The following is a 14186-nucleotide window of genomic DNA, read 5'->3' as shown; positions in this document are numbered from 1 at the left end:
CTGGTGGAGCACACCGACTCCCACGCCTCTTTCTCGGGCAGCTGTAAAGAGGTGGCACTGTGCCTTGAGGCTGAGTCCTCCCTACCACCGAGGCTGTGCAGCTCCCCTGCCATCTGCCAATACACCAGTGAATCGGACTGGCAGCCTTCCACATTAACAATGTCCAACAGGGTCTTGCAATCACAAGAAAAGCAACTAGGACATTCACTCGCTGTTAGACTACACACCGAAATTGTGCACCAACTCCTCTGGTGCTCTCTGACCCAAGTTCAACTCCTTTAGTTGCTCCACCCACGAGCAACCACTGATGTGGTAGAACTGAGGAACTTTAACTTCTTATTGTGCAGCAGGATCTGTGATCAGGAAAAATATGCTTACAAAAGACAATAACACCTTTGGTTGGCCCCTGAGAAACCGCTGCAACAGAGCACGCCACCATCTTACTGGAACCCCCTCTGGTTCAGGAATCTGATGGTTGAGGGGCAACAAACCTGGTGGTGTAGGTCCTGAGGCTCTTACACCTTCCTCCTGACGGCAACGGAGAGAACAGAGCACGTCCTGGGTGGTGGGTGTCCCTGATGTTCGATGCTGCTTTCCAATGACAATGTTCCATGTAGGTATACTCAAACTGTATCAGTCTCATGTGTTTTTTTTGTTTTGCACATTATTCTCTGTAAACTCTATTGACTGTTGTGCGTAAAAGCCCAGAAGATCAGTAGTTTCTGAGATACTCAGAACACCCCATCTGGTGCTAACAATCATTCCATGATTAAAGTCACTTAGATCACATTTCTTCCCCACTCTGATGTTCGGTCTGAACAACAATTGATCCTTTTGACCATGTCTGCATGCTCTTTTACCCACTGAGTTGGTGCCACACGATTGATTAAATGGGCAGGTGTACCTAATAAAGTGGCCACTGAGTGTATACTCTTGGTGTCTTTAGTTCATGCACTCTACAGATTTCCACTTTAAAACAATGCTCCTGAGCTCTTCAATCCCTTTCCGGCTGCAATACGTTTGGAATTAATTGAGACATTGCATGGGAATTACTTTCCCCAACTGACCTTCCAATGGTGAGAGTGATCAGCACATTGGTCATCCAGGTATAAAGAATTCCCGGACCTGCTCCCCCTCAAGTGAATAAAAACAAATTGCTGGAGGTTCTCAGCAGATCAGCTGTCCTCTTTAATGGGAGACAAAGAGTTAATATTTCAGAATGATGTTCTTACATCAGAACAACCCAACTATTTCTGTTGGTTTGGTGAGCTGTTTCAAACAGAAACTGGTTTAATATTTTACTTTGACATCAAGGCGGAATGGGCCCACCCTGCCCTTCGAGCTGTGCTGCGCCAGGCCGCCCAGCAACCCCCAACTTAACTCTAACCTAATCACGGGACAATTTACAATGACAAATTAACTTCCTAACGGGGACATCTTTGGACTCTGGGGGGAAATCGCAATACCCGGAGAAAACCCACGCACTCCATGAGGAGGACGTACAGGGACTCCTTTTGAGGACTCCCTCAACCAGTAAGCTCTTAAACCAGAGAGATAATTTCACTCAACTTCAAAATAAATTTATTATCAGAGTACATACATGTCACCATCTACAACCCTGAGATTCTTTTTTTTGCAGGCATACTCAAAGTAACCAAAACCCATACTAGTATCAATGAGACCACACTAACAGGAAGACAACCAGAATGAAAAAGACAACAGACTGTGCAAATGAAATAATAATTATAAATAAATAAACAATAAATATCATAATCATGAGCTGAATAGTCCTTGAAAGTGAATCCATAGGTTGTGAGAATGGTTCAGTGATGGGGTGAGTGAAGTTATTCCCTTTGCTTCAAGAGCATCATAGTTAAGAGGTAATAACTGTTCCTGAACCTGGTGGTGGGGGTCCTGAGGCTCCTGTCCCTTCTTCCTAATAGCAGCAGCAAGAAGAGAGCATGTCCTGGGTGGTGGGGTCCCTGATGATGGATGCTGCTTTCCTGTGACAGTGCTCCTTGTAAATGTGCTCAGTGTTCACTTGGCCTGTCACTCACAACCTGTGGACTCACTTTCTTCAGCTCATGACATTAATCTTTATTGTGTATTTATTTACTATTATTATTAACATTTCTTTTTATGTCTACAGTTTGTTGACTTTTGCAGCTTGTCTGCCCATTTTGCTGGGGGCAGTCTGTCATTGGTTCTATTTCATTTCTTTGATTTACTGTGTACAGGCGACCGGGGTTCAAGTCTCACCGCTGCTGTCTGAATGGAGTTTGTACATTCTCCCCAAGACCATGGCTTTCTCCTGAACATTGAAATTCAACCCACATCCACCACGCCAGTTCAGTGGTGTAGAGCCAGTTTCCATATGGCTGTGGATTTAAAATTCCTGAATGGGTGGCATGGTATTGCAGTGGTTAGCACAATGCTCTACCGTCCGGCCACCAAAGTTCAACTCCCACCACTGACTATAAGGAGTTTGTACGTTCTCACTGTGACTGCCCAGGTTTCTTTCTACAGTCCAAAGACGTACCAGTTGGTAGGTTAATTGGTCATTGTAAATTGTTCCATGATTAGGCTAGGATTAAACCGGGGGGATTCCTGGGTGGCGGGCGCGGTTTGAATGGCCAGCACGGTCCACTCTGTGCTGTGTCTCGATAAATAAATCATAAAATTTTAATTCTACTTTGTGATTTTCAACAGGAGAGGGAGGCCCAGAGAAGGTGTTATATCCTCGTCCCCATCAACAGGAGAGGGAGGCCCGGAGAAGGCGTTATATCCTCGTCCCCATCAACAGGAGAGGGAGGCCCGGAGAAGGCGTTATATCCTCGTCCCCATCAACAGGAGAGGGAGGCCCAGAGAAGGTGTTATATCCTCGTCCCCATCAACAGGAGAGGGAGGCCCAGAGAAGGTGTTATATCCTCGTCCCCATCAACAGGAGAGGGAGGCCCGGAGAAGGCGTTATATCCTCGTCCCCATCAACAGGAGAGGGAGGCCCGGAGAAGGCGTTATATCCTCGTCCCCATCAACAGGAGAGGGAGGCCCAGAGAAGGTGTTATATCCTCGTCCCCATCAACAGGAGAGCGAGGCCCGGAGAAGGTGTTATATCCTCGTCCCCATCAACAGGAGAGGGAGGACCAGAGAAGGTGTTATATCCTCGTCCCCATCAACAGGAGAGCGAGGCCCGGAGAAGGTGTTATATCCTCGTCCCCATCAACAGGAGAGGGAGGACCAGAGAAGGGTGCAAGGCAGTATTACATTAAGCCCAGTTTAGTACCATCTCCAGTAAAACCTTCCGGTGAGACGGCAGCACATTCAGTCACAGTGGCTTCTGCAGGGTCAACAAAAGATGCTTCTGTCGTATTGAATCTTAATTTTAATGATCGCAAGATTCTGCTGTCGGTTAAGAAGTTAAAGTACTGCAGGTCTACCCCATCAGCGAGTTGCTCGTTGGCAGAGATAATGAAGGAGCTGCACAACGTGCTCCTGCCCGAGTCGAAGGAGGCGTTCTATGTAATAGTGAGTGTCCATCTTGGTTGATTTTTTTGTGATTACAAGACCCATTGGAGATTGTAAATGTGGTGTACCGCAGGTTAGATGTACTGATTTTTGGTGTAGGGCAGGGCTGGATGGCAGGGCTCAGTCGCAGTAAGGACTAGGCCTCGAACCACAGTGTCGACTGTTTATACTATATATTTTTTTGCATGGTTGTATTTTACTGATATCCTAAACGTGTTTGCTATCTTGTACATGCAAGGACTTAGCCTCAGGACACAATGCTGCCAGTTTATAGTCACCAGTGGAGAGTCGTCAGAGCCGGTGCATTCGACCGGAGGCAGTGTGGCGCAGTGCCCAGGCTGGCATCGGAGCTGTCTCCTGAGTGTCTGCTCGGCCACAAACAAGCTGTGTTGTGGTGGATCACAGATCTCTGTGGCATTCGATAGCTTGAGCTTGGACTCCTTTACTGCATCTTTCAATCTTATAGTGCTGTGTGTGACTGTTGACACTGTGACCGGAGTAACTCAGTATCTACAGAAATAAATAGTCAACATTTTGGGCTAAGACCCTTCTTCAGGACATATTCTTTAAAGCTTTCCTTGATTGAACTCTGTTGAAGAGCACCAAAGCATGAAGGAGAAGCCCTGTCAGTATCTTCACAGAGCTTTTATGCATGGGCAGTAAGACCACGAGACATAGGAGCAGAATTAGGCCATTCAGCCCATCGAGTCTGCTCTGCCATTCCATTATGGCTGATTTATTATCTCTCAACCCCATTCTCCTTCCTTCTCCCTGTAACCTTTGACATCCTGACTAATCAAGAATCTATCAACCTCTGCTTTAAATGTACCCAATGACTTGGCAATGAATTTCATAGATTCAGCACCCTCTGGCTAAAGAAATTCCTCCTCATCTCTGTTCTAAATAAACGTCCCTCTGTCCTGAGACTGTGGCCTCTGGTTCCCACTATAGGAAACATCCTCTCGACATTCACTCTCTCTGGACATTTCAATATTTCTAAACTCCAGTGAGTACAAGCCCAAAGCCATGAAATGAGTTAACCCTTTTATTTCTGGAAGCTCTCTTGTGAACTTTCTCTGGACTCACTCCAATGCCAGGACATCTTTTCTTAGATGGGACACAAAACTGCTGACAAGCAGAATATATCAGAAAGATAATTCACTGCTCAGGATTTAATCAAAGGGATAAAGCAATTGCCACAATGTTTACTAACTACTCAAGTATCTGTTCAGTGAATTTTATTTATGATTACTGAATAGTTTCTTTTAAGTTCTAAGCTCAAAGTAAAAGTATATATGCGTCATCATCTACAACCCTGAGATTCGATTTCCTTGGGACATCCTCAGTAAATCCGATAACTAAAATAGGAACAATGAAAGGCCCCACCCAACAGGGTGAACAAACAACCAGTTTGCAAAAGACAACAATCTGTGAAAATACAAAAATAAAATAATAATTTAAAACCAGCAATAAATATGGAGAACATGGGATGAAGAGTCCTTGAAAATGAGTCCATAGGTCGTAGGAACTGTTCAGCGAAGGGGTGAGTGAAACTGAATGAAATTATCGCCACAGGTTCAGGAGGCTGATGATTGAAGGGTTCCTTTTCATTCCTTAGCAAATATAACAAACATTGTGTCAATTCTTTCACCCCTTTTATTTGATTTTTGTACCGGGAAATTTCTCTAATACCTAATATATACTCAGTGGCCACATTATTAGGTACCTCATGTGCCATAGGGTGATTGATAAGTTTGTGGCCTAAGGTAGGAGGAGTCAATTTTAGAAAACCTAGCTCATTTATTTTTCAACATAGTCCCTTCCTGCATTTACACATTTAGCTCAGTAGTCGTGGAGCATACGGATCTTGGACCTCCAGAAAGTGTCCACGGATGGGTGATTGGTAAGTTTGTGGCCTAAGGTAGAAGGAGATGAGTTATACAGCTCTCGTTACATGCACATGCAGTTCGACACTTTGAGTGATTATACAGAAAGTTTGAAATTATTAACTTCAAACTTTCTGCATAATCACTGAGTTGAACTGCATGTGCATGTAACGAGAGCTATATAACTCATCTCCTTCTACCTTAGGCCACAAACTTACCAATCACCCATCTGTGGACACTTTCTGGAGGTCCACGACCACTGGACTAAGTGTGTAAATGTAGGAGGGGACTATGTTGAAAAATAAATGTGCTAGGTTTTCTAAAATTGACTTCTTCTACCTTAGGCCACAAACTTATCAATCACCCCTCGTATTGGAGATTGCTGTCCGATATTTGTTGATTTTGAGTAACAGTAGATCTATTAAATGCCTTAAAGCAATGCTGCTTACTGTATTGTCCATGGTTGACTGGAAAGGAATCCTGGCTGTTTTCTCGAATAGTTTTTATTCTTTAAGAGTCATCGCAAATAAGTGGCTGTATGCCAGCTGTTCCTAGCGATGCGCTCTTCTGGACCGAAATCTCTAATGTTCCCTGGATTTGCCGGAGCCACCTTCCCAGTCCTTGTGTCATAGCTCCCGGTGCTTCTATCACCACTGGGATAATTCCTTCCTTCTCAGATGTTTCCCATTTGGATTTGGGTGTGTCCAGTCCATAGTTAGCACAGATGTTCCTGTACACAATTCCTGCAACTTGGTTGTTCAGTGTTGCTATATCTTGCACCCTGCTGCTACGTGAGGGAGGTTTCAGCAGATTCCTCGCAGTCTGCATCTTGGGTCTCGTCTGGGGTGACAGATCCCTGCTTCTATTGCTCTCGTGCTCAGCAGCTGGTCTTGTGCAGCCACGAGCAGTGCCTCATATAGATATACTGGATATATATTGTGCTACATGAATTTACTGTATATATTTTATTGCAATTTATATTACACTGCATTGTACTGCTGCTGAGAAATGAGAGACTTTGTGGTATATGCCATTGTGATATAGGAGGTCCCTATTTTATAAAACAGCACATCCTGAACACATCAATCAGTGCTCGGGGAATTTTTCTGGTGATACAGGAAAAACGACATCATGTTTGCTACACTGTTGAATTTGTAATGGGTATGATTTTGTAGTAACACACTTCTGCCCACACCTCTCCAGGAGCTGAACAAAACAATTCTGAGATATCCAATTTCTATTCATTTTATAGCAATTAAACAGTTTCCTTGAAATGGATAGAATAATACCCAATGATGGCAAACCTCTGCATTTACAAATCAGTGCATTTTATGTTGTACATACATTGACATGGAAGATCTGCCAGAGGTGCATAATAAAATGCATATCTAAAAGGAAGTAACACACAATCTATTGATGGCGATTTTAATTTAACAGTATACTAGCTCATAATTGTTTTTAAGTGATTAGGTATTACTCTGTAATAGGACAAAAATCAATTCTACAATAAAACAGTTTTGAGACTATTTTAAGTTACATGCTACTTTAACAGGACTGATAGTACTAAAGTTCAAAGTAAATTTATGAAATTTATCACGTGTCCCCATCAATACCTTTTCTTGCAGGCATTCACAGTAAATTCAAGGAACACCATAGAACCAATGAATGACAGCGCCCAGCAGGATGGACAAACAATAATGTGCAAAGGACAGCAAGATGTACAAATGTAAAATAGAAATAAAAATAAAGAAAGCAATAAATATGGAGAAGACGAGACAAAGAGTCCTTGAAAATCTGTGGGAACAATTCAGTGATTGGGCCAGGGAAGTTGTGTGAACTTATCCCCTCTAGTTCAGGACCCTGGTGGTTGATAGGCAATTGCATTTGGTGTACATAACACATACTTAAAGGCACTGTTTTGTGGAAGGCAATATTAAATCAAGGGGGAGATATACTGTGGACACGTACAACAAGCTGGAGGAACTCTGCAGGTCGGACAGCATCCGTGGAAACGAGCGGTCAACGTTTCAGGCCAAGACTCTTCGTCAGGACTGAAGAGGGAGGGGACAGGGGCCCTGTAAAGAAGGTGGGGGGAGGGTGGGAAGGAGAAGGCTGGTAGGTGCCAGGTGAAAAACCAATCAGAGGAGAGATCAAGGGGTGGGGGAGGGGAAGCAGGGAGGGGATAGGCGGGAAAGGTGACGAAGGAATGTAAGGGGAAAGCACTATGGGTAGTAGAAGAAGGCAGAACCATGAGGGAGGTGATAGGCAGCTGGAGGAGGAGGCAGAATGAAGCATACTGTGGTTTGTCTGAAAGACAGCCCAGTGAACTTGCCGTGTAGAACAAGCAGTGTCCATATAGCAGATATATACAAAATGCTGGAGGAACTCAGCAGGTCAGGCAGCATCTAAGGAAATGAATAAACAGTCGGCGTTTTGGACCGAGACTCTTCACCAGGCCTGGATAGGGAAGGGAAAAGAAGACCAAATAAGAAGGTAGGGGAAGGGGTAGGAGTACAAACTAGGAGGTGATAGGTGGAGCCAGGTTGGTGGGAGAGAGGAGATGAAGTGAGAAGCTGGGAAGTGATAGATGATAAAGGTAAAGGTCTGGAGAAAAAGATGCTGCCTGAACTGCTGAGTGTGTTGTTCTGGCTTTCTGGCATCTGCAGAATCTCGTGTTGATAGATCTATTTTCCACTTGAGTTAATTAGGCAAATTACTGTCATTACACTCTGTCCTTTATGTATTCAATACACGAATTAAATATATTGCACAGAACCTTTATGTGAGAAAACATTTTCTCCCTTTGTTTTACATTTGATGTCAAACATACTTTACACAAAGATCTAATACTTCCATCCAAAAGTTAACAGATTGCATGCTTTCTAAAAGCCTTTGGTGAACTAAACAATGCCAATGACCTACAAAGGTTACCTTGTTACAAAACATCTCTGCAACATTGCTGATAAAAATATTAAGTGATCCTTTGCTGAATAGAAGCTCACTGTAGACGAACAACGAGCATTTGACACCACAGCATCATCAGATGTTTTAAAAGACCGAGTAACTACCAAGTCAGCTCCATCACGGGCACTTTCCTCCCCAGCATCAAGGACATCTTCGAAAAGCAATGCCTCAAAGGCAGCAACCATCATTAAGGGCCCCCAACACCCAGGACATGCCCTCTTCTCATTGTTACCATCAAGGAGGTGGTACACACTCAGCAATTTTGGAACAGCTTCTTCCCCTCTGCCATCAGATTCTGAGTGGATAATTAACTCATGTACATTATCTCACAGGAATCATGGTTGGGAAAAGTTGAAGGGAGAGGGAGGGAGTGGGAAGCACCAGAGAGACATACTGTGCCTGGTGTCTCAGGGCAGGGTGTGACTACATCTGTGCCAGCCCCTGGACTGGCATTCCTTCTCTACCATCTGCCCCACGTAACTCCACCCTCACCATTACCAAAACCCTTTCCCCCCCCCCACCAGATTTACAAGCTTGTTCTCCCCTCCACATAGACAATTACAGCACCGTGCAAGGGGCTTCAGCACCCTAGATAGATAGATAGATTATATACACACAAACACCTAAGACTTTTGCACTTTTACTCTTACTGTAACTTGTAGCTCTTAATTATTATGGATTGCAATGCACTGCTACTGCATAACAATAAATTTCATGCTACATGCCAGTGATATTAAACCTGATTCTGATACAAAACAAACTGAGCCAGGCTATGAAAGATATTACATAAATTGATCCCACCAAAAAAAACCTACTCTTGCTGTGTTCATGTCAAACTGTCTGCTACATTTCCTTTACTGTCAGGTTAGCAGAGAAAGAATAAACACAACCCCAAGCCTGGGATTATTTGACATTACATAATCTCATGATTACAATGGGGTAATTTGGCCTGGCCTGCACTGATGTGATCTATTGTTAGTGTAGCCAAAAGCCTGAGGCAAGCTTTCACTGACAGCTTGCAGTTTACCATTCACAAAGCTCGCCCATGCACTGAGTATTTAATAAACCCCACAACATGTCAGGAAATGTAGAGGAGGCTTGACCCAGAAGCAGGGCAGTGGAGACAATTCAGCAGTAAGCGATAACTTTAATAATAGATGGAAAAATAACAAGCCATGAGGGGTCACACAAGAGAACAGATACTGAACACAACAGGCAACAAGGGAAACTTCAGGCAGGGAGAGGGAAAGTTAGAAACAACAGCTCGAGGCCGTCTGATTTGATGGGTGAACAAGGACTGTGGTTGAGAACTGGGTTAAAGAGGTTGCCAGTGATGAGTCTGGAATGAGTGGCAGGTGAATCCTATTAGCTGGGTGAAGACCAGACACAACAAGAATACTGTGATTAGCTGCTAAAATTATAAAAGGAAAACAGAACTGATGTCTGAGAAGAGTTGTGAAAATTCGCTGGTGGCTGGGGAAACCTCCAGGTCAGAAATGCCCTGATACAACTAGACTGTGAGGATCGCTTGTATTTAACCATTTTAGACTTTACATGAAAATAATCATAAAACAGGTTACTTTTATTTTCATTATAATAAATAATCATAAATACTATTTTTAACAAATAGTATCACTTGTTCTAATGGGGCAGTACAGTGGTGTAGTGGTTAGCACAATGTCAGTGACCTGGAATCAATTCCCGCTGCTGTCTGTGAGGAGTTTGCACGTTTGTGCCGTGACAGGTCTGGTTTCCACCCACAGCTCAAAGATGTACAGGCTAGTATGTTCATTGGTCACGTGTGTTATTGGGGTGGCAGAGTCTCCAAAGGCTGGCATGGCCTGTTATTGTACTGTATGTTTCTTTAGTTAGTAGAATGGAATAACCTTTCTGGCCCTTCAAACCATGCCGCCCAGCAACCCTCAACAACCCTGACTGAACTGGAACTCAGTCATGGGACAATTAATCAATACTGTACGTCTTTGGATTGTGGGAGGCAACTGGAGAACCCAGAGGAAACACAGGGAGCACCCGCAGAGTCTGCTTACAGAGGGTGCTGAGACAGACTCCGAACTCCGGAATGCCCGAGCTGTAATAGCACCACACAAACCGCTACACTACCTGGCTGCCTTAAATTCTCTAAATTACCGTATCTCCAAATTAAATCTCAGTGATATTCATTATAGCAAAAACACATCCCAACAACTAGGATTTGAATTGTATAAAATATATGTTTATAGAAATTTTATAAAGTATGATCTACAGCCTAGCATAGTTCTTATAAAGGTGTTTGCCCTTAAAATAATCACAGTAAAGCTTATGAAGAGGCTCCCCTGATTTCAATGTTTTCATAAATGCAAACGGACTTTGATTGAAGAATTGTGAACAAATTTCATTTTTTATTACTTATTTATCATAGAACACTACAGCGCTGAAAAAGGCCTTTCAGCCCATCTAGACCATGCCAAACCATTGACTTGCACTCAGACCACATCCCTCCATGTTCAAATTTCTCTTAATTGTTGAAATCGAACTTGCACTGGCAGCTCGTTCCACATGCTCACTACCCTCTTGCGTGAACTTCCCCCTCATGTTCCCCTTGAACATTTCACTTTTCTCCTTGAACCCGTGACCTCTAGTTATAGTCCCACCCAACTTCAGTGCCTGCTTAGACTTACCCTATCTACAGCCCTCATAATCTTGTGCGCCTCAATCAAATCTCCCCTCCCCAATCAGCAATACAATCATAATCCAAACTCAACTACCTCCTAGATAACCACAGGGTGTCTCTTACTGAGCTCAGTCTCCAGTATTGTAAACTTTATTTGAAAAGATGTGCCTTTGTTGTTGTTGCCGAGTGGCCAGCAGTGTCACTAGAAACGACCACCACAGCAAAGGCACAGGGAGACTGGTTGGAAAGGTCTACTGAAGTTCAAGTTTAATTGTCCTTCAACCAGACCGATGAAGACAACCGAATGAAACAGTGTTCCTGCCGGGTCAAGGTGCAAAACGCAGGACCAACAGTCACACGAAAGAGCCCATTTAATTACGACAGCGGTAAACATACAGTCACCAAAACACAATATAGCCCAGGTCCCCCAACCTTGCCAAATGAAGTCGCAGATTGTAACGAACGCGATCACGTTCAACATTATATTTAACCTCGGGCTGATAGTAAACTCCTGACTTTACCGAGGATAGATAAACAGGAAAATGAAGGGGGGGGGGGCGTATCTTGTCTAGTCCAGCCGTCCAGAGTGCTTGGGGAGGGTAGGGTTTTCTCCCCCCCCACCCCCACACACACACTCACACTATGAAGGGTATGCTTTCTACTTACTTGGAAAGCCCGACTGCCTGGGCGGAGGAGGGGGTGGCGGCGGAGGGGGTAACGGGGGTGGTCGACACGAACAGAGCTCATGACAGCTGGTGGTCTCCTCCGTCTCAAACAACGACCCCCCGGCTGACTTCTGGAGTTCGCCCTGACAAAGCTGCCAAAGAGACCGGCGTTAAGCAGGGCGGGGGGAGCCGAAAGGCTCTCATACACCGATAAGCAAGTATTAATTTATGTTCAGACGGACGCCTGCTGCGCTCTGCACGGTAACTCACCTGAAATATAAATATCAGAGACATTGAAATGTAGCCGTTTGGCAGACAGGGAACTGGAAGCTGCGGAAGTTCAGCCGTCTGCATTCTCCACACTTCTGTCCCAACCTCAGACTCAAAGTTAAAACGGGACGCGATTCCGAGTTCGGAGGGGGTGAAGTCTTCCAATCGAATTCCCTCGCAACTCTGTCGGGAGTGGTTTGAATTTTGTTCCCAAAAGTTCTCCGGGCTGACGCACTGCCTCTTTGAAGAGTTTCCGAACTGCGCGTCCGCAGAATCCCGGACTGCTTCTTGCGCGCCGAAGGATGGGGGCAGAGGGGCACGCCAGGTCTGTCTGAAAATCCCAGAGCCGGGCTGCGATCCGGGGGCAGAAAAGTTACCAGCACCCAGAAGCGGAAGCTTCCGCACGTTTACGAGCTGCAACAGGCGATGAGCGCCCAGAGGGGAGGTGACCAAACCAGGACTTCTGCCGGCCGAGCGAACCGGTTCAGATGTGCGAGTGTGCGGGCGACACCTCGGCTCAGCTCAGCTCCTGCCTCCGAGGGACATGTCTGAACAGCGGCGTCCACCCTCCCGCCCCTTCTTATCTAACCTTGGTAGCGTAGGGATGACAGCGGGGTTTTACGTCCCGGGAGCTCCGAAACGGGTTTCGCCGTTGTCAGCCGACCCCGGAGCAGGCGCGATCATCCCTGGCTCAAACAACTTGGCTCCGGGTCTGGTGGCTGCAGCGATTTTTCATGCCGGTGGAGCGTGTCCATTGTGCGCTGCCCGAGTGAGACAACGCGGCTTGGATTTATTCCGCTGTCACATCCCCGTGCAGACGGAGTCCCTGCTCCTCTGCCGCCCGATCCATGGTACAGTGGGTCCCTGCTTTCCCTAGTCGAGATGAATCTGCACAGTACCGAAGGCAGACATACACACTGAACCCTCCTGCGCCTTATCTAGTGCCCGCCATGTTGTGTAAGTTGCATCAAGTGCCTGCACTGACTGAGAGAACCGTGGACTCGTGGCTCTGTAATAGGTAGACATGGGTGCCGTGACCATTCGGGCCATCGAGTCTGCTCAGCCATTCTATCGTGGCTGATTTATTATCCCTCTCTACCCCATTTTCCTGTCTTCTCCCCGCAGGCTTTCACGCCCTGACTAATCAAGAACCCATCAACCTCTGTATTCAATAACTTGGTCTCCACTGTGTTTGTGGCAATGAATTAACGGATTCTCTACCCTTTGGCTATAGACAAGCCTCCTCAGCTTTATCCTGAAAGGATGTCCCTCTGTTCTGAGACTGCGCCCTCTGGTCCAAGGTTCCCCCACTAAAGGAAATATTTCCACATCCATTCTAGCTAGACCTTTCAATATTCGATAGATTTCAATGAGGTTCTTCCCCCCCCCCCCCCCCCATTCCTCTGAACTCCAGCGAGTACAGGCCTAGCGACATCAAATGCTGCTCATCCGTTAACCCCTTCCTTCCTGGAATCATCCTGGAAACAACCTCCGGACTCGCCAGTGTCAACACAAAGGACCACAACTGCTTACAATACTGCCAGTGAGGCCTGACTAATGCCTTATTTAGCATCCTTGCTCTTATAATCAAGTCCTGTAAGTTCAAGTACCAGTGAGGTATTTGAAACATGCCTCTCCAAGCTGACCTTTGACAATTGATGCACATTTGTGTCACTGCATTTTTAATACATGAACAAAAATAAAAGTTTTGTATATTAAAGGTGCAGAGTTCTCACAGTACTTTTGAAGATACACAGTCTTTTTAACTGAGATTTGTGACTCTTGATGAAAACATTAACATGGTGAAGAAAAGTAATGAAAATTGCCAAAACAGGAGTTGCCAAGTTAAGGATGGGATGGGAGGGGTACGGAGAGCTGTGGTTCTGATACAAGCCGATGGGACTAAGCTGCTGACCAGACAGGCCAAAGGGTCTGTCACCGTGCTGCAGATTTCTACTATTCTGTGACTTGAACAGAAAATGTGGGAAGAAGCCTGCGGGCAAGGCACTGTACAGAGAGAGTCAATATTCCGGGTGAGTGATTCTTTAATAGTGCCTCTGCCCAACAGCTCTGTGTTTTTGGTATTAGTTTTTTTTTGTTTCAGATTCATAGCATCAGCAGTTTTTCTATTAATTGGGATTACCGACACATTTTTGGCCATTTTACCAAGGCCAAAATTGGGGTATTGTGTGCAGTTTTGCTCAT

The 14186-nt window shown here is 45.2% G+C and overlaps 1 protein-coding gene across 3 annotated transcripts in view; it reads right to left on the bottom strand.

Moving 5' to 3' along the window:
• The window catches only part of prima1 (proline rich membrane anchor 1), a 542280-nt gene extending 528620 nt beyond the window's left edge, over nt 1-13660 (bottom strand). For all 3 annotated transcript variants that reach the window (XM_059962693.1, XM_059962686.1, XM_059962679.1), the window contains exons 1-2: nt 11982-13660; nt 11713-11863 (exon numbers count right to left, since the gene is read on the bottom strand). In XM_059962693.1, the coding sequence (XP_059818676.1) occupies nt 11713-11863; nt 11982-12065 (235 nt within the window). In that variant the 5' untranslated portion in view covers nt 12066-13660. The remainder of the gene's footprint in view (nt 1-11712; nt 11864-11981) is intronic.
• Nucleotides 13661-14186: the final 526 nt, after the last annotated feature.

The sequence above is a fragment of the Hypanus sabinus genome, chromosome 2 (genome assembly GCF_030144855.1).
Source record: "Hypanus sabinus isolate sHypSab1 chromosome 2, sHypSab1.hap1, whole genome shotgun sequence".
NCBI lineage: Eukaryota > Metazoa > Chordata > Chondrichthyes > Myliobatiformes > Dasyatidae > Hypanus > Hypanus sabinus.
This window is presented reverse-complemented; position numbering and strand designations above follow the sequence as displayed.